The sequence below is a fragment of the Phasianus colchicus genome, chromosome 1 (genome assembly GCF_987193195.1).
Source record: "Phasianus colchicus chromosome 1, bPhaCol1.hap1.1, whole genome shotgun sequence".
In the NCBI taxonomy this organism is placed as follows: domain Eukaryota; kingdom Metazoa; phylum Chordata; class Aves; order Galliformes; family Phasianidae; genus Phasianus; species Phasianus colchicus.
In genome coordinates, this window is record NC_143436.1 from 60,826,457 (window position 1) to 60,847,454 (window position 20,998).

The 20,998-nt window shown below is 44.0% G+C and overlaps 1 protein-coding gene across 4 annotated transcripts in view; it reads left to right on the top strand.

Annotated features, from left to right (window-relative positions):
* The window catches only part of IQSEC3 (IQ motif and Sec7 domain ArfGEF 3), a 103,160-nt gene that overhangs the window by 74,423 nt on the left and 7,739 nt on the right, over nucleotides 1-20,998 (top strand). For 2 of the 4 annotated variants that reach the window (XM_090144953.1, XM_090144944.1), the window contains exons 6-14: nucleotides 11,679-11,801; nucleotides 12,425-12,591; nucleotides 14,553-14,692; nucleotides 15,394-15,519; nucleotides 16,600-16,699; nucleotides 18,748-18,909; nucleotides 19,687-19,779; nucleotides 20,203-20,246; nucleotides 20,330-20,409. In XM_090144953.1, the coding sequence (XP_090001079.1) occupies nucleotides 11,679-11,801; nucleotides 12,425-12,591; nucleotides 14,553-14,692; nucleotides 15,394-15,519; nucleotides 16,600-16,699; nucleotides 18,748-18,909; nucleotides 19,687-19,779; nucleotides 20,203-20,246; nucleotides 20,330-20,404 (1,030 nt within the window). In that variant the 3' untranslated portion in view covers nucleotides 20,405-20,409. The remainder of the gene's footprint in view (nucleotides 1-11,678; nucleotides 11,802-12,424; nucleotides 12,592-14,552; nucleotides 14,693-15,393; nucleotides 15,520-16,599; nucleotides 16,700-18,747; nucleotides 18,910-19,686; nucleotides 19,780-20,202; nucleotides 20,247-20,329; nucleotides 20,410-20,998) is intronic. The other 2 variants (XM_090144943.1, XM_090144956.1) reach the window with 1 other exon arrangement.

Genomic DNA, 20,998 nt, shown 5'->3' on the forward strand with positions numbered 1-20,998 from the left:
TTCTCCTTCCCAAAGGGCCTGCCATCATCCAGCTGGAGTTCAGCACCAAAGAGAGTAAGGCCAGTGACGCCAGGAGATTTTGTGTCTGAAGAACTCTGTGACTCATGTCTCACCCCATCCAAACAAAGCACTCCTGATGCTTTCTAGGAAGTGCTAAGAGAAGCAGAGGAGAAAAAGCATTTGCTCCTTGCTGTGAAACCAGCAGGAAACAGCAAATGCTGTCCATGCACATGGTTCTTTTGCTGTCCAGGTCTGTAATGGGTGGGCTTTTCAATTATTTTAGCTGCTCGATAAGGAAAATAAGAGGTTCTGTGGGTGGTAATGAAGAAGACTACACGTAGAAACCTGCTACTAATTTGTTTACTCTGTAGTCAGAACATTGAGGAATATCCCACTCCAAAAACTTTAGTGGACTGAGCTGTCTTTTCAAGACAAGATCTTGGGTTTCCTACCTGCTTCTTTTCAGTAGCTGCTTTTGCTGGATTGCTCCCTTCAGTTCACTCACTGTGGTTACCTCTTGCTCACACAAGCTGTGTATCTCTCAGCCTACATTTCTCTTCTTTTTCAAGCCTTGCAATTTGGGCTACAAAATCCTGGGAACACCTAAGACCTATGTATGCTACCTCACTGTCTGCCTATTGCCTTGCCTTTCATGTTGCTAAATATCGCTAACTTGTTATCCCCCTACTGTGAGCATCACAGGAGCAGAGTAAAAATGTTTGGCAGAAAAGCATATTACCCGTTTTTCTGAATGTTGTCCAAGATGACAGGCTTTCTGCAAAGATGATCCTGGGGAACTGAGATGGACCTTAATTTCCTGCGTTGCCCTGATCTACTTCTTGCCATACAGATTAGGGAGAAGGAGAAAGCACAGCTCTGCATGGTATAAAGTAGTGGCATAATGCTTCTGCCACCCTGAAAGCCAATGCAGTAAAGACAGAGGGGGAGTTTTCACCAGAGTGTAAACGCGAGTGCTGCCATGCATGGTAATGTGACATGTGTAGTCATGGCGCAACAAGCTTGTTCAAAGACCTGTTTCCAGAGATGATCAGCACTCAACTGAGTCTTTCTTTCATTAGGCAATAGCACAGTTCTTAGTGAGAGCTGCCTTTCCGTAAGGCACAGTCCTTTGTATTGCATCCATTGTAATATTTTCCCAGTCTCCAAAATGATAACTCTTTTCAGTTTCACAGTGGCTTATTTTGAAGCAAACCAAAGAGAAAACCTAAATCCAACACACACACCATTCCTACTACTGGAAAAAAATAATTGAATCATCATAGAATCATAGAATAATTTGAGTTGGAGGGCACCTTAAAGTTCATCGAGTTCCAACTCCCCTCATGGATACAAGGCTGCTACCCAGTAGATCAGGCTGCCCAGGCCCCATTCCAGCCAGGCCTTGAACACCTCCAGAGATGGTGCATCCACAGCTTCTCTGCCCAAGCTGTTCCAGTGCCTCACTACACTCGTGGTAAATAATTTCCTTCTAATATCTAATCTCAACCTAACCTCTTTCAGTTTAAAGCCATTGCCTTTTGTCCTAACACTACAATCCCTGGTAAAGAGTCCCTCTCCATCCTGAAGGACCACTTTAAATACTAGAAGATCACAATGACATCTCCCTGGTACCTTCCCTTTTCCAGGCTAAATAACTCCAGCTCTCAGCCTGTCTTAATATGAGAGGTGCTCCAGTCCTCCGTCCATCGTCATGGCCTTCTCTGGAATCACTCCAGCAGGTCCATTCCCTTATGCTGAGAACCTCAGAGCTGAATGCAGTACTGCAGGTGAAGAGTATGCCAGTTCAGCATCCAAATTTGGACCCAAATTTAAAACTCAGTTCCTGATGCAACTGCTGCTGCCCGTTGCTGCCCATTCCTGACCTTTGATTCAGCCCTATTTTTAATATGCTGCATGGGTATTGATTAGAACAGCAATGAAACACGTGTTGTCTCCAGTTTCTTCATGCCAAGAGCTACAATTAAAAGTAATTGCCTCTTTTTCTCCAGCAATGTGTGGGCTGCTTCCCCTGACAGATACACTGCTGAAGTCCAAAGCCTGCCTCTGCATAGACAGCCTCTGCAGTAGCAATAGGCAAGCATTTCTTTGTAGTCCTGAATTCAATCCCTGCAAATGACCACGTTCTTCCAGTTCATGTGCAACTATAGACTGTGTCAGCAGCACCTGGTAACAGTCTGTATTACAAAGCTTGATGTCAGTCTTCCAGTCTCAATGTCCAGGAACTGCTGTGATGTAGTTGCTTTTATTGTCTCTGAATGTTGCAGGAGAGCTATTAGAGCATGTGGTCATACTCCATCATTACTCTCAGTTTCCACTCTACCTCTCAATGTAGCACTCCAAATGCATTATGAAGAAGTGTCCCTACTGTCCTATTTACAGATGGAGGAAGCAAAGCTCAGAAGTGGGAAGTGAGCTGTTAAGGTTGTGTCTACATATCTTTAAGCAGCTGAATCTAAATTTGGAGTTCAGAGCTGTACCTGATTGCTTCAAACAACAGATAAATTGCTGACTCATATTCCTTAAAGGCAAATGTAAAAGCAGACATAAAATATACACAAAATGTTCTACAACAGGAAAGAAAAGAAAGAAAAATTGCCAAATAATTCAGCTAGTTGCAGCTGTGCTGTTTGCAGGTACTTTCTCTTGTGCATCAATTTTGAGCTTCTAGATAGCAGCGGCAGGGTTTTGCAAGCAAAATTTTGTCAGCTCTTGTGAGAGCTGTCTGGTCAATAGCTGCACACACAACAGTGTGGCATGCATGGAAACAAGGCATTGCCGGAACAAAATCTCACACAGGATTATCATCCTGAATATTTTTCCTGTCTATGCATGAGGATGAAGAGGGCTGACAGGGTATGACAGTGTAATGGCATTTTCCAGTGCTCATGGGCTGGTCACAAATTCTGAGCTGTTTGCATGTGAGCATGAGGCAACTCAAAGACATTCTAGCATTTTAGGACTGGCTAAGACCTTGTCTGGTTCCTTGTTCCACTGGTGTGACTAAGGAACAACTCCCATCAACTTAGCTCAGGAACACTGCACAGGTTGGGACAGGTTGGTCTTGCAGTCCCCACATATACCCATGCTAAACAAGCCAGTATTAGGAGACATGGTATTCCCTGGAGAGCACGTGGCAATCAGGATAGCCTTTACACAGTTTTTGTATAGTTTGCCCAGTTCTACTCCCATTTCTGGCTCAATTGACCCTTCAGTTCTTGGCATTCTTGGTCCTGACAAGCTCCAGTGCCTGGTTAGAATGGCAGTTGGTAGGCACTGACCACCTGCATTGAATAAGCCTGTGTGCAGGGGGAGTCAGTTCTGCTCCTTCACATCCCAGACGTGGCCTTGAAGCCTTCCTGGACCATTCTATCCCTCCCTAGAGCAATTTCAATTATTGATGTCATTTGCTGTGCTAGTTTAACTTCCACTCAATGTGAAAACTTGTGTACTGTAAGCATTGTTTCAATTGCAGCCAGGTTGAATTAACCCAACTGCATAAATAAACAATGAGACAGCTTTTAAAACATCTGCAAAAGTGTCCAGCTCCATTGTGCATTTGGATACTGGATAGAGCTGCCCAGGTTATAAATTCCAGACTCAGCTCTAAGTCCAGCCATAAATCAATACTCTGCAAACTTCTCTTGGCTTCCATGGCTATTTGAGCTATGCTAGATGGCAAACAAGTCAACCACTGCCTGTTCCTAGAGTCAGGTAGAAGAGCTCAGAAGTGTACAATTGAGCTTGACGCTGTGAAGAGGACCCCTGTTTACTGCCCATGTAGTGAATGCAAAACTCCAAAGATGCATCATACTGGTTGCAAAGCCTCATATGCATGGTGAAGGGCGAATGAGGATAAACTTAGTATGAGACTTAAGCCCTTTGGTTTGCTATTTTGCCTTCTCACATCTGCACATCCAACTACTAGAAGTCCTTAAATTATATTCTCCCTTCCATCCTCCTATTTCGTCTTTCAACCTTTAACTGTTTTTCCTGGAACCCAGAAAATATATCAGGATAACTCAGGTAATTACACACACTAGCCAGAGGAATGAGGGAGAGAGTAAGGGATTTTCGAGAGTATCTAACTGTAATTGGCACTCATCCTTTGATAACACTAAACTGCTCACTCCTCTTTTGTTAGAGAGATGAAATGTGTCATTTCCTCTTGCAAACAAGGCTTCAATCTTTAAGGGCAGGATTTATCTCCCCTATTGTTAACCACCACCAAGTTTAGTGTCATCTATCAATTTATGAATCCCTTTAGTCAATGGAGAGACACAGAACCCTCAAGAGTGCCGTTTTTCTCTTTATGCCTGTTTTGCCTGGACATCTAGCTTTTAAACATTTTATGTTACAGGGTTAAATCCCATCTGTAGCCAATTTTAAGCATCTGACAGAAAGATCCAGCACTCCACAGTAAGATCCAGCTTCTTCTCAGGAGAATCTGCTTCCACAACCTGCCTGCAGCAAGCTGGGACCTGTCTGAGGGTTTCAGCATCTGTCAGTCCAGGAAATACAGCTGTAGAGAGGGAGCCTGATCCATTCAAACTCTGCTCTGGTATTGGACAGTTTTCATCAAATCTACTTGCCAAATGTGACAGAAAAATCATATTGTTACTCTGAAAAAGTCAGGGGCAATGCACACATTTCTAATGAGGTACAGCATATTCTTACATCTTTTCTTTAATCCTTTTCTTTTGTATTACTCATATGCATTGTTTATTTGTTTGTGTGCACTCTTAATCCTGTGTTTGTTTGTTGCTTTGTTCTCTTGTTTTGTTCTCTTTCATTCATCCTTCCCTTCTCTTTAGTTCATTGTTCCCCTTCACCTGTTTCTGACTCAGGAACTGCTTCCATTTATAGTTCATTCATGAGCAAGATAATGTGCGTGGTGTCATGAATTGAGTCAGCTATGCTGCTGGTGTCGGATGGTTTGTACTCAGGTCGCGGGACCTGGATGTGCAGAAGTGGCTGTCCTGGTGCATTTCCTGTCAGAAAAGACAGGTACAGGGATTGAGGAAGAGGGGACAGTATGCTGAACTGGGGGCTTGTTCCCATTGTACTGTAAGTTACTGTTAGACACACTCTCCTTGTTGGTGAGCAGCTCTCCTGTCTGTCAAGCCAGCAGTGTCTTCTCTTTCTCTCATGGGAAGTCAGAGAGAAAGAAAAACTGCTCTTAGGAGTGTAAAAGCAGAGATGGAAACCCAGCTAAGAGGCTGTCTTTTAAAGAAGTGTTAGCTTCCTCTGACTGGCAGAGTGAACTTGACAGGTTAGCCCCAAACTAGCCTATCTTCCCCTTCTCACTAAGGACATTAGAGAGGATCAATAGGGGACTTGTATTACAGGAGGAGTGAGCAGCACAGTGCTGCTGCTTATGCTGAGGAGCAGTAGATAATGATGCAGTGGAAACAGAGAACAGAGAGAAGAACATGTTAGTCAGTTCTGACCTCCTGCTGCAAGCAGAGCTGTGGCACAGATCAGAATTGTGAACAAGAGTGATTTTCCCATGACAAGCTGCAAGGGCTGAAAGTACAGCTTGAACTTGCTTGGATGCCTAGGGAAATGGTTTGCCCTTGAACAGAGGCTCTTAATGTCTTCTGGAGGGTGAAGAAGGCTAGGCAGTGTCTTGTCCTGCATGGCCAAAGTGTCCAGAGAGGAAACAACATTTTGGAATACTGCTCTGACCCAAGGCATGGCAGCACTTTCTCACTGAGCACAACTAACTATCAACAATCCTGGGAGGGCAAGTAGGCATGGCAGCCCTAGAGAAGAAGAGGCAATACATGCAATGTTGTACCACCTAGAAAGGAGGTGCAGCTGTTGCAGGCCGTGATCTCCATTGTAGAGACAACACTAACATGAGGATGGCAGGAAGAGGTGCTGCGTGGAGGGCAGGACTGGGACACAAGCCCTTGCCTGCTTGTGCCAGGAAGCAAAGAGCCCTGCTTGCTTTTCTTACTGTGGGCCTTAGCAAACACCTGCAGGGGCAGCCTCCTCCGAGGGAGATAATCTCTTCATCTGCAGAACACCCTAAGCCTGGCTCATCTTCAGAAAGAGCACAGGGATGCTGATAAAAGGGATATTTTTTATTAGTATTTCTGTGCCTTGTCTTAAACTTTCCACCTGGCTGCCTCCCTCTGTGTCCCATCCCTGAGCATGGGCTGCAGGTTCATTACAGACGCTTTTAGTTGCAGCCCAGCTCATGCTACATTGTCACCTGAGTGGAAAAGCTGGAAAATAGGTCATTACGCATGGGCGAGCAGATTCCAGCCCCACACGATACAGCTGCTTCCTGCCTTCTCTGAATCCTTTTGCCACAAGGCTTTTTTGTCATGCTTAGCCCTGTGCTAAATCCTCACAGCCCTGATGTCTCTGTGTCCTTTTGGGGGGGAATCACGCCTTTCAGCCTAGGAGGCAGCACAGTCACCATAGACGTATGGTGGGCAAAATGATGCAAAGAGGATCTCACTCTTTGGTCCCATCACCTGACACCAGGAATGCAATCCTCTGCAGTTATGAGGTGCCTGGCTGCTTTATGCCTTGAGACAGACCAAGCTCCTCATGAATAGAGGAGCCACCACCTGGTTTATGAGCAAGGTGTCAGCAGCTTTCCTGCTCACTTCTGGAACATGAACCAGAGGTCCAAAGTCCTCCTAAGAGGAGGAGATTTTGTAAGGTGATTACTCCACCCCTACTTTGTTGTCCTTCAGTCCTCCTGGTTGTCTAGAAATAGGCATCTCACAGGCATGCTGCTGTTTGTACTAGATTTAGCACATACACATAAGTTGCTGTTTTATTCCTTGGACACAGGGAGCCATCTCTGTGTAATCTTTGTCTCTTCATGATCTCTTCATGATGGCATGGTGAGTGGTCTGCCCAAGTAGAGGTGGACTCACTTCTATCAAGATGTCCTCTGGAGATGGATCCACATCCATGGGCTCAATGTCATTGCCTCTTTCCGCCAGCTGCCTCTTCTTGAAAGGCAGATGAAAGCCTCTGTCCTCAAAAGAAAACTTCTTGTGTATCTCACACGGAGAAAGAACACCGCTGGCTATGTTGGCTCAGTGACTGGTATTCTGGATGCAGGATCCTCATATTTACAGGGCTTGGAAAAGAAGGTGGCCATGGCTACACTATTCTGAGTATAACTACACTATTCTGAGTTTCCCATGGTGACCAAAACATGATAGTTGGGCACTGGGACCCATGGCTCTTTCTATGAGATAGTTGCAAGAATGTACCAAGAGGTTTGAGGAAGGGATGTTCTCAACCACCCTACAGATGCCTGGAGTGTAGCCATCCTGTTGCCTGATAGTAGCAGAGAGGGGGCAAAGCATACTGACACTCCACAGTCAGTTAAAGAGGATGCAATTATTAAAACTGTTGAGTTTCAAAAGTTGAATCCAGCTGTCCTTTCCCATGAGGTAGCATCTCTTCTGCCCTGATCCCCAAAGGACAGGAGTGGGAAGGAGAGAACCTGATGTCCTCTGGGTGGGGTTTGCTATCCTCAGCCTCTTTTCTCCCTTATCACAGGCCAGTTGAAGGTGAAGCCTTATGCCTCTTCATAAGTAGTTTGGGGAGATTCCATCTCTGCAATCTCTGGAATAGGGATCTTGAAAAGAGCGCTTAGGTACAGAGGCAAAGCTATGTAGGTGGCTGTCCCCCATCAATTAACCCCTATGCACTTCTAGCAACATGAAAGTGTTCATATTATAACATTAGGTGAATAGGAAAGGGAGACGTTTGTTTCCTGTGCAGTGACTAAACTACAAATGATGTGCCAAGAAAATGTACAGAATGTTGTTGAACAAAGAGCTAAGCCAGTTGTACTCATATTTCCTGTGATGGCTTTCTGTACCTACACTAATATGGTACCAGGTGATCCCACTGTGTCCCTTTTTCCTGTTTTTTTGCTTTCATGCCTTGTATAGATGCAGGAGGTAGAACCAACTGTTAAGCTTTAAGCTGTTCAGTGGACTAACGGGGGCAGGTGACACCTCTCATCTAATTCATAGATTTCCTTTGGTTGATACCATTTTGAGAAGGCCTGTAGTGCAGATGACACATTTAGAGAATTGATCGCTGGTTCTGTGAGTTTGATTCATTCAATCAAGCTTATTTAAATTTGAATACCCTGGGGAGGATGGAGACCTCCAGCTTTTCTTGGCACTGGTTCCATGTCTGAGCACCCTCACGGTGGCAGTCTTTTCCTTTTGCCTAACTGGCATTTGTCCATGTTCCAGCATGAGTCTGATGCTTCTCATCCTTCCATCACTGAGCACCTGTGAGAAAAGCCAGGCTTCATCTCCCATGCTTTCAGTAGGCAGTTGTAGGCAACAATCAGATTCTCCCTGAGCCTTCTTAGAGCTAACCAAAAGTGGTTCCCTCATGCTGCCCTGGGATGCCATGCATCCTTTGTTCCTCCTCTGCCCTGAGATCATGGGATGGCCCATGACATATAAAATGTAAAAGTGATGAACCCTGCTGCTCATTTCAGCTTTGCCTATCCAGGTCAGGAACAAGGCTCAGAAATGACCTACAGTTTTAGGTATATTTCCAAGCTGCTACTCTGTTTTTGAGCTTGTGTTGTGCTAGTGGTCATATATTCTTTTACAAACAGGCTGTTCTTCAACTAGTCCTATGCAGTTCCTGATATTGTCTTCCCAAAAACATTACAGAATCTAATCTCAAAATTTTCATCTTGCTCTGTCCTTTAGTACAACCTAAGAATAATTTCAGAGTCTCTATTAGCTTGATGCATTACTTTGTCCTTTTTCCAACAAAGGGATGTAGATTGTGTGGCAGATGTTGGAAATCTTTTCTGATTAACTGAATGGGCAACATCAATAATATGAGGGCTGCTCAAAAGTAATGCTTCCTATTCTATTATGTTGGCCCATGATGCCAGAGGCAGATGTTGGTGGTATGGCAGTAGAGGTTGAACCTTCCCCCAGTATTCCATTACACTTTGTTGCTGTGTAACAGATGGCAGAAGGGTGGTCTGAAAAGATGATGTTGACATTAAAGTGAGTATGAAGCAAAGGTGTGGAAATGATTCTACCTGCTTGAATTTGAAAATAACTATAAACAACTGGCTTGCCCTACTTGTCCTATGAGACAAGAGCATTGACTTTATTATTTGTGATTCAGACTTGAAAGAAAAGATGTGTTAGACCATACTGTGTGGAAGGGGAAGGATTTATCAGTGAGGGAGGAAGGAAAAGATACAATTTAATGATGGTGGATTGGTCTACTAGGATGACTTCAGCAGGTCTTAAAGGGTGCAAGCACTCTTGCTTTCACACGTCTGGAAGCAGATAGTAATAGCAAAATCATTGGAGACAATGCTGAGAAACATCATGTATCAGAAAAGATTAAAAAATAATAACAGAAGTCCAACTACAGAGATGTTTGCAGCTGTGAACACAATAATGACTAACCAGAGAAAAATTTTTCTTACTATCAAAGACAAACTCCAAGAAGCAGAATGCCTTGATGTCAACCCAAGGGACAAGTGAATGCAAGTATGAGAAAAATAAGAATAACAAAGGAAAGGGGCAGAAGAGAGAGTTTTCACTGCTGCCAGAATCAATTTGCAAGTGTTTCTGCAGTCCACTTCTTGGAGAGGAAAATGAAGTTTTTGTGTAAGATTTCCTGTGAGAGTGGCCCCATTGATTCTCTGCCCTTGCTCTTGAATAGTTGTTCCTATGCTTTGATTATCTGGAATTTGTGTAAGGAAGGAGTCCATGTTTCTGGTTTGAGATGATAGCTGCTCCATAGAAGATACCGAACACCCTGAACATCCTAAGTTCAGACAGAGCTCTTGGTAAGGTGTTCTGTGGCTGTCATTCCAGGTAAGCAATGATAGCTCTTGAATCGATGGGGGAATGCAAGAAGGAAAGAGCTATCTGAGTATTTGAATCTTATCCCTCACCCATCTGAGACATTCAAGCAATAATTTTTTGTTCTAGCAAGGCGCTGTTGTGACATTCAATGGCATAGTTCACAAAATACTGCTCAACAGCCTACAGCAAACTGCAGAACTATAGAAAAAACTATTAGCAAAGTATGTAGGATAGCACAGAAAGAAAGAAGAAGAACCTGATTGCGGCATATGTTTTTATTAGCAAAAGCATGTTTGGTGAAATTTCCAGATGATCCTAGAAATTGGAAGAATCCAGAAGGAAGCTAATCCCCTCTCCCTTTAATTTACTTGCCTCATCCCTCATTCTCTACATTTCTCATGCATTCTCAGATGACCTGTCTTTTGAAAAATTTCTTCCCAGCCCTAAATTTGGGATCAGTTTACCCTTTACAAGAGAAAGCCAAACCAAATGTAATACAGAAGATGAGATAAACAGGATGAAAGGTAGAATTAGCACTCGAAGGGCATGGAAGCAGAAAATGTGAAGTCACTGAATTTTTAATACATTTGTGATGTCCAGGTGGTGCAATTTTACTGAATATTAGCAAGCTAGTAACTTTGCATTTAAGGAAGATTTTAAAGAAAATGGAATTTTGGCACCTGTGGATTTCTTCGTCTTTCAGATAAGATGTCAGATTCAAGAATTCATTTATGGGAAAAAATAATAGCAGACAAGAAGGTAAATGGTACGTACTAGCACCAGTGGAGAATAGATTAATTCTGTCTTTCTTTGATAAATAATTGGTTTTCTAGACAAGGAACATACAGAAGATAATTCTAAACTTCAGCAAAGTATTTGACATGAGAAATGGTTAGTTGAGTGTAGAAGAGAAAGATATTAATAAAGGAATCATAAATGGGGAAGAGAATTGGCTTATGCAGACATTAGTGCCTACATACTCTGCTGAAATAGGAAGGTGGACTTAAAGGAGGTTATGAGGAGAGTTTCCTGAGCCTCGCCTTTTGATGAATGTTTGCGGTGAAGACCTGGACATAGATGGTAGGAGTCTGCTAACAAAATGTGCTGAAACCATATAGAGAAGGTATTGTCATTGCAAATGAAGATCAAAATATCATTCAGTAACAATAAGAACTTGAGGATTTAACTATGAAGACAGAAGGAATGACTGTAATAGACTTTTGAGATTAGCAGTAAGACTTGCGTAAAATGAGAATATAAATGAGAAGCACGAGGGTAATGATCCCCATTCTGTACAAGAGCTTCCATTTCACATTTTCTTTGAGTGGCCTCTGGTCTTTACAAATGTAGCGAATATTTTTGCTGCAGCATTTGGGTGGGAGTGAAGAGTGGAGAAGAAAATCTGGTCTGCAAATGTGGATACGTGCTTGACTGAATGGAAGGTGAGGAGAGGATGAATACAGTTAATGCAGATAAGAGAAGGATGGATAAATGGGTGGTGAACAAGTGCACATTGTGGGAAGCAGTTAGGAATGGACAGTGTGTGAAGTATAATTGGCAGACGATAAAAGAGGCCAAAATAGATGGATTTATATCTGTATTCATATTGGTATATAGGAGTTTAAATATCTAGATCACTATAGTTGTCTACATAACTGTACAGATATAGAAAATATCAACAAAAACACAGAGTTATCGGCCTGTTCCATGGTATCTCCCTTGGAAACTCAGCCTGGGCACCACAATGAAGGAGCCAACCTGGCATCCTGCCCAGGAGGAGGTGCTGACAAAGGCTGTATCCCCTTCCCACAGCTGCGTGGTGGACGAGATGGACTTCTCAGGCATGGAGTTGGATGAAGCGCTGCGGAAATTCCAGGCTCACATCCGTGTGCAGGGGGAGGCACAGAAGGTTGAGCGGCTAATTGAGGCTTTCAGGTAAGAAAGAGAGCCCTGTAGCCACACTGCTGCAACCTGCTGGAAGCAGGGAGCATATCCAAGGCAGAAAACATGCAGCAGGAATGGAATGACTGACCAGGGACCCCCCTTCTAAAGAAGCTGGTTGTGGAAGTCTTCTGTTCCACTGCCGCCACAGAGCCACATCCTTGATGGATGTTCAGTGGCATGAAGGGACAAAGGGTCAGAGTGAGTCCAGCCATATTTGCCAGCAAGGGACTCCTTGTTCATTGGTGACTGACAGGAAAAACAGCACTGGGGCTTGCAAGGGTGCTGGGTTGTTCCCTTGTTGCGTCCAGAGGAATCTTTAGAAATACAGACTGGAGTAGATATCAATATTACCACTGCATAGTGACCCCAGGTTGGGTAGTCTGTCCACTGTCATTTGCTCTTTTGGCTTCTGAGGACAAGAAAGCTGAAGTTTTAGTGGCCAGTTTCAGCTGTTGGTGGGTAAACTGGCCTTCAGAGTTCTAGCAGTTCCTTCTCTTTTGTATGAGAGCTGGAGTGGAAGGAGGAATTTGATCCATGCATGAGGAAGTCATTGCTACACTTGTGCAGAGGACTCCAATGTTCTGTGTTAAGTATGTGCATCCCTCCTGCTGCAGCCAGAGGTACTGCATGTGTAATCCAGATGTGGTCCAGCAGTTTCACAACCCAGACACTATCTTCATCTTGGCCTTTGCAATCATCCTCCTCAACACGGACATGTACAGCCCCAACATCAAGCCTGACAGGAAGATGATGCTGGAGGACTTCATTCGCAATCTGAGAGGTGAGCATCCCACTTGGCTTTTTTTTTTTTTTGCCCTCCTGCTTCTCTAAATCCTGCCCAGGTGAAGGCAGCAAAAATCTAGCAAAGCTGCCTTTCTCCAGGGCTTCTGGTGCTCTCTGTAAGCCAGATTTGGAGGAGAGTGCTTTGAAATATCCTCTGCCTTGCTGGGGAAGGGGAAGATCTCTGCTTTGTTCTCTGCAGAAAGCTGTCCAGCCTTTTCACACATTTTCCTTGAGAGGTGGTTTCATCTTTTAATGGTTTTCACTGTTTGGAAGGAGTCCATTGTATTACACTTTTCTGTTGTTCATCTCCATCCTTCCTAAACCCTGTTCGATTACGTTAAACAAGCCTTTTTCCTCCTTGTTGCTTCAAATATATGAGCAGATTTTTCTACTCAGGCTAAATCTTTTTCTTAATTGCTTGCGATTGCTTGCAGTAATTGTAAGCCTGACAGAGTTCATGCATGTATTACCTCTTAGCAATTTCTAATACATCAGTTCCCCAAATCAATTTTCTTCTACTTTTCAAGGTCCTTCCTTATCTCAGTAATAGGTTGTTAAAAGCATTTCTTCAGATGCGGTCACAACATACTCCTATGTAAAACCACCACCTCCTCCTCATTTTCAGATGCGCTAATGCAGCTTAGAATTGTTTTGCCTTTTTGACATGATGTCTAGACAAAGTCCAATTTCCCAGCCATGCTCACTCCTAGGTCAGTCATCTTCCAAGTGTTTCGTATTGCAAATCTGCAATTCAGGTTAAGTTCTTTCAAAGTTTTCCCAGCGTAAATCTTCATCTAGTGCTTGAACTGCTGTGGACTGCTATAACTTGTTTTCTTGACCTTATGGCTGTTCAGACAGTGTTGTCCAAGGCCTCTTACGCCTTCCCCCTCCATTTCAGAGTGCAATAATGTGACAGCGAGACCCTCTTTCAAGTTATTTTCTGCCATCAACCCCTTCAGTATCGTGGCAGATTGAACTGACTCAAAAGGTTTTCTTTCTTTCTTTTTTATTTATTAATGTTAATTTTTACCATCAATTCACATCATAATGAATTCAGCCAGCATGAGGACCAAGCTGCAGACAAGGGGAGACGGTTCATTCCACACTCACCTTCAGCCCAACACACAGGCCAGGAGCTTTGCTGGTCTGTGTTTAAAAAAATACACAGAATTCAGGCAATGTTTGCGAGGTCATGAAAAAGGGAGCCAGAAGAGGACAATGCCTCTCCATTCCTAGGCAATTCCCCAGCAGCAGCATAGTTAGCCTCAGACCAGGGAGCTGGAGGGAAAGCAGAGAAAACCAATGTAACATGATTGAAGGAATTTAGTGTAGGAGGAAGGCAATTTGATTTGTGGTGTTTGGAGGGAGGAGAAGGAGAACTTTTCTGACAGGCTCTTCAAGGGTCAAATAGCAAAATTTGGAGAATTAGCTAAGCAAATACAAACAAGGAAGGGGACAGAACCCAGACAGAGAGATCACAGATAGAATAGCAAGGAAGTATTATGCGTAGGAGACATCACAGAAAGAAAATGTTGAAGGTTACCAAGTAAATAGGAGATCTGAAGCTTGCATTGGCAGGAGGAGCAGCTGGATCGCATTGCAGATATCCACTATGCCTAGCACTTCTAATAATATGAGATCAATGCAGGGGTTGTTACTGAATGGCCCAAGGAATATGAATGTGAAATTGTGGCTATAAAACCTTAGGGAACATATGGAAAAAAGCCACCATGCAGAGCAATGGAATAATGAAATCTTCAGCATTGGTCTTAGATGTGACTGTCTCTGCTGCTGGTGCATTCTGTGTGCTAGACCAAGAAAGAAAACACTCTAAAACAAAAAAAAAAAATCTATTTCCTTTCTGTCTTCTCAACATTGCACTGAGGTCTGCCTGTCAGGGATGACAGTTCTTTCCTTTTCTCTCTGCCTAGTCTGCTCAACATTTTCTGTGTTTTGCAGGAGTGGATGATGGTGCTGACATTCCACGGGAGCTGGTGGTAGGGATCTATGAGAGGATACAGCAGAAAGAACTAAAGTCCAATGAGGACCATGTGACATATGTCACCAAGGTGGAGAAGTCCATAGTTGGAATGAAAACGGTGAGCACCCGTAACCCTGCTGGCACCTACTCACCCTTTCCACACCCACCTCCATCACTGTCCCCCTTTTCTGCCATTTTCCTCTCTAATCCTCTTCTTTCATAACGCTTCCCTTGCTTGCATTTTTCTCCAAACACTTTCTCACTTGCTATCTCTTTGTTTCTTAGTTCTTTGGAATTTACTTGGCCAGAGTTTGCTTTATCCAGTGCAATAATACCTCTCATTGGAGGTCCTGCTTGCCAATGCAGATCCTGCCTGCCAATACTTCAGTGATAGCTCTGCAGTGCTCTGAATTTTTAGGCCTTTTGAAGTTGTAGGATGTGAAAGGCAAAGTTATAGGGAAGGTTACAAGACCCTCAAATGCAGACACTGTCCAGAAAGAGCATGGGCAGTCCAGTGGGCTGAGAAGTCACTCAGTGACTTGTAGACAGAGGTATATGAAGGCAGGATGTGAACAAGTGGCTTTCCTACAGACTGTTCTACTCCCCTGATCTATCCAAGTCATGAAGGCTCTCTCTGTTATGGGACCAGCAGGATAATTGATGGTGAGGAGTGGTTGTGAGGAAACAATTAGAGTAGGCAGAGTGGGCAGAACTTTCTTGTGCCACTGTCACCTGGAAGGGTTGTGTAAGTTAAGAGTGCTGGTGAACCTTACTGGCACCTTCTCATAACCCCTACACATTCTTGTGGATCTTCTGCAGGTTCTCTCTGTGCCCCATCGCCGATTGGTCTGCTGCAGCCGCTTGTATGAAGTGACTGATGTGAACAAAGTGCAGAAGCAGGCAGCTCACCAAAGGGAAGTTTTTCTCTTCAATGACCTGCTAGTGGTGAGTGTGGTTTGGCATTTAGGCACTGCAGTGATAAAACTAGCCTGAGTGTCTGTAAAGAAATATAAAAGCAGTCCACAACATCAATTTCCCCCATCCTAGGGACAGACCATCTCCTGATCCATCAGCACTGCAAGACACAGCTCAGGATCCTTCCCTGTCAACAACATACCAAACCTAAAACTCCTCTGACCCTTGAAAAGACAAACTGTCCCACAGCCAAGTAATGTCATTGCTATCTCTCATCCCTTTGCTACCAGGGAGGTTCATTTTGTGAGAGTGAAGTACATTTATTTGGCTGTTTGTACTATGGTAGGCAGAGCACTCCCATGTATTTTTACTATTGCAGAGGCTGCAGAAAAGTAGGTGCTAACTACCGGAGCCTGAAATGCATACAGTACTTTAAAAAGTGTCCTGCTCAAGGGATCTTGCAGCTGAGTTCATGCAGTTACAAGGGTGAACACAGGTTTGCTGAGACAAGGAGGATGCATTCAAGAAGGATATTCTGCTTTAGGCGAAAAATGCCTGAGTTTAATGGCAAAAGGAAAATGTGGATGTTGCAAAAGTAAGGCCAAAGCCACGCCATTTTGTCCTAGAGGAGAAGAGAACTTTCCTTACCTATTCCTTCTCAACCATTTGTGAACCTGAGGAGAAGGTCTATTCCGTGCTAGCCCTCCATCCCTTGTGATAAATCAGATCTATGAAGACTAGTACTGAGGGATCAAGGGCAACACAGCATGCACACGTATTCTGGTTCCCAGACCTAGGATATTTTGTGGAAAGAATTATCTTTGCAAAGTCAGAAATATGGGCATCCAAAAATCATCCCTAGTATTCCTGGGGAACAGAACCTGAGGGTGCCCTAGGCTACACATACAAAATTTCAAAGTGCTGCAAGTACAGCATGCCAGGCAGCTTTCTGGGCTAAGAGTCTGTCAGTCACCAAGTTTTCATCCCATGTAATTAACAATTAACACAGCTTGTAAAAATATTTTTCTTTTGTGCTTTGAGTAATTTGTATTGTTCTTGCTTCAGTGTTCACCAGCACCCTACCCAATGATGTGTCTGTTCCTCTAACAGATCCTCAAGCTTTGCCCCAAGAAGAAAAGCTCCTCGACCTACACGTTTTGCAAGTCTGTTGGCCTGCTGGGCATGCAGTTCCATCTCTTTGAGAATGAATGTAAGTCTGATTCTCCTTGGTTGCCTGAAGGGGTTTGGCATGAAAAAGGAGAAGAAAGGAGGAGGCTGCATAGCCCAGTGAGATCTTTCATCAGAGTAGGGATTCTATCAGGGTTAAAATGAGAGGGGAGAAAAAAACAGGCTTGGTGCTGAGGACACTACTGTGCAAGTACAGTGTGATGAGAAGAGGCTTCTGATCTCTCTCTTGGTCTAAACATGGGCAGAAGGGCTGACCTTAAGTTCACTGAAGTGAGTTGACTTGTCATGGTGACAGGGAGGGCACTAATCTGGAGGAATGAGGTAACTCATCCTAAAGTGCATGTCACTTAGCTCTCGGGAGCCAACAGTAGGGGAACCTCACTGACAAAACTGCTGCTGTTGCTTTTAGCCCCTCTCCACTTGCATCCAAAATCACAACACCCACCTCTACCACTGACACTGATAAAAACCCAGATGCTGCTGCTGCTGCCTTCCTGCAGTATGATGTGCTGCTTCAATCCTGAAATTGAAGCAGAGCCCTTGGAACAGCACCCACCAAAGCATGGCGAGAGGCCAGCCCTAGTCAGCCTGACCTTGATGGTCTGGGAATAGAGCCATGATGTGTCATGATTGAAGCTGGTTGTGTGGTGGAGGAATTCCAGAAACAGGCAGGCTTCCTGCTGGCAAAGGCAAAGGGGATGCACAGTGGTCTCAGGCAAGCTTGGTTTATGCCTACCGAGAGTTTTGTGAGCACCAGCAGAATATGATGCAAGGAAGGAACACTGTAGCAGTACTGAGGCTACACTGAGTTCCTTACATCTTTGCTCTGCCCTATGGATAGTGTGGGTCATCATCTCAATTTCCTACCCTCCACAGCACACAGTGCTTTTCACGTTTCTGAATGTACAGAAGAGCCATTTATAACTGGGCATTCGCAGCATACATTTTTGGAGCTGCAATCTACTTTCAGGGGTATGATTGACTATCCTGGAGTGTTGGCAAAGGCATCCTTTTATGTATACTCTGCAGAGCCAGAAAAGCAGATGTCTGAAAGAACTTGTGATCTTAATAAATGAGACAAGACACGGGGTGGGGAAAGAGAACTAGAATACAGAGGGAGCTAAGGGCTGGCAGAAAACAGCAGGTTGGTCTTTGACTTGTTTGGTAAAGATTGCTGATGAAGAGCGTGGAGAAGGCAGACATACAGGAACAGTAGAGAAGAGAAAGCATGACAGGTGAAGAAAGAAACTAAATGTAGACAAAGAAGAGGAGGAAGGAGAAAAGAGAAAGAAACTACTTTTCAATGACCAAAAGACAGAGAAAGTCCAGTCACAAGCTTAAGAAGTTCTCTGCATACCTTTGTTCTCCAACTTCTGTTGGCTGAATCTGCAGCCACCTCCTCCATGCACACATCCTGATCTTTAAATCATGAAGCTCTTTGTTGTGCTCTTTTCACTCTCGGGGCATTTGTTTCATTTTCATTTCTGACAGTGTTTTGCCTTTTGGGGACTACTAAGTGGAGACCTGCAAACTCACACCCTTACTTTACCGCACTCTCTGCATAGCATGATGAGTTCCTTACCCATGCTGTGCTGACACTGCAGCTATGTTCCCTGCTGGTGGAAGTAGAGACTGGAAAGAAATCCTGTATCTGAGGATATTAATGGCTCTGAGTCCAGGAGCCAACTTCTCAGGCTGCAACTCCCAAAGGAGAAAAAGTATTGTTGGCATCATATATACTGTTAACTCCTCTGCAGATTCAGGAGGGCTTTTTAGTCTCATCTCTGTGCTCAGGTTGTTAGCATTGACATTACATTAACTGTAATGAAGATCTAGTGGTTTTTGACTATGGCACCACTGTGGTAGTGGTGGTAACTTGCCTTGCTGCTGGACCTTGGCCATTCTGTTTCCTTGGAGTGCTGCAATGCTGCAGATTCTCACAATTTGCAGTGTGACAAACTCTCAAGTTCCTCCGGACTGAAATTCTCTGTCCTGGAAAGACAGGAAAGCAGACTTCTCCAGCAAGAAACCCTAATGCCTCTCTATTATTTTGACACATCTTATTCACAGATTACCCCCATGGCATCACACTGGTGACTCCAGTTTCGGGCTCAGAAAAGAAACAGGTACTGCACTTCTGTGCTCTGGGAGCCGAGGAAATGCAGAAATTTGTGGAAGATCTGAAAGAGTCAATAGCAGAAGTGACAGAGCTGGAGCAGATACGTATTGAATGTAAGGACCTCTACCACAATTCAGACTCTGATGCCATCATACTCCATGCGTATGCAAGGGAGAAAATGTAAAAGCAATGGGTTCTTCAGGAAGAGTGACAAAGAGGATGAGTTGTAGAAGTCTTCCCAGGACTGTTCTTATGTTCACTAATAGAGTAAAAAAGCAGCCAGGTTTTGTGAGCACTCACCAGCAGGAGAAAGGGAAGAACTATTTATGATCCTTCTCAATTAGAGTGTATGAGACAGTAGACTGAAGTGGAGAAGCTTAGACTATCAGGCCCAGAAGACTTCTCCATCTCATACACTATGCAAATACTATCTGTAGATATCTGAGAAGATTGTAGATAACAGGGTAGATTATAGTCTTAGCAGAATTGTCCTCTCACTCCAGGGACACCTGGGAGAAAAGCAGTCTGTACCATGTCATTCTGGGGCCTGCCTTACACAGAAATAAGGTCCGAGTAGACTTTAATGATGTTCCCATGTATAAACTGACAAGCCCAAGTAGCTCAGCATCAGTGGTACCCCTTCTGTGCAGCAGTAACCTATTCTTTATAAATGCAAGTCATACACAGAGGTCTTATGTAAGGTCCTCCATATATCAAATCCTCTCCAGTTTTTGTTTCTCTCTTAGCTGTTCCTCTCTCCTTCCTTTCTAGACAGACTCTTGTCATATTCTTATATTAATTCTTGCTGACTTCCCACTTTAATCCTTCAGTATACCCTGGTTCTTCCCTTCATCCTTCTTCTCACTCACTGCCACACGTCTGTCTTGCAGGGGAGCTGGAGAAGCAGCAAGGGGCAAAGACTCTCTCGCTACGGAGCAATGGAGCCCAGATAGAACCACAGTCCAAGCAGAGTTCTCCAACAGGTAGAGTCACCCAACTTCGCTTGAATGAGCATGGCCCACTTTTCCTTCTTCAAACTAATGCAACAGAGTAACGGCACTATATATTTCCTCTAGAGTCTTTTCTGCCACTTCTGCAATGCCAGCTCCTTTGTAGGAGCTTTGTGTTCTGAGTTTTGTAGAAGCTTTATGTTTTGTGCCAGCCAAAAACAAGTGCATTGATGAGTGGCTACCAACTTACTTCCACATCAAGACCTAAAAATAGGACCCCAAAAGGGTCTCCCCTATACTGCCATGCAACTGGTGGATTGCAAGAGGAATTCAGTTTATCTGGAGTCCTACTGGGCCCTGTACCTCTTCCTAGAGCTTTCCAGTCCGCCCTACGTGGGCCAGCTCTTGACTTGAGGAACAGATCTCGTAAGTGAGATCTTTTCTTTTATTTTAAAGGCAAGAAGGATTTGGGGGAGAAGGTCTCGGACAGCACAGTGGAGGTAAGTAGAGTGCGGAGCAGCTGAGGTAAGTAATTCTCTCTCACTTCAGCTCTTCTCACATTCTCTGTTGTTTCTTTTCTCAGGTATTAATCAATGCCTCCCCAGCCAGACTGACAATTTTACCAATTTCCAGAGATACAATTAAAAGTTACTGCTAGGACGGGTAATACAACTTTCAAATCCAAACTAAACTTCAAAGCATTTTCAATCCGTTTTTATAACTGTAACATCCCTCATGGACCAAGCTCCCGAACGCTGTAGACTAACCCACCCCACTGCTTATGGGGAGACTGAGAACCCCACTAAAGACTTCCCTGACATGCTAACTCCATGCAGCATCACATGCAAATTCCCCTGCAGCCCAGCTTTCCTGCATAATCTCTGCAGCTGTCTCTCCATCCCTTGAAGGGGATTAAGCATGGCCTTTTTATATCAGAGACTTTTCCCAGAGCTTCACCTTCCTAGATAGGGAGCTTGGCTGTCCTGTATGCTTCTATCTTCACAGGGATGTCTAGCACCCATGGGTTGCCTGTTTCTTCACAGACACCCATGCTCCCGCTGCCTGTAAGAAAACAGAAAAATGCTGTCTTCACACTGTGAATCTTATTTACTACTTCCTACATTTTCCATGTCTGGAATATCTCCATTTTCCTGAATTTGCCCTTTTCCAGGGCACTTCTTTCCCTTCTTGATATTTGTTTGAGGAGTTCAGCTTCTCTTCAGGGAGTGGGTGTCACTGACGTTCCTTGAAG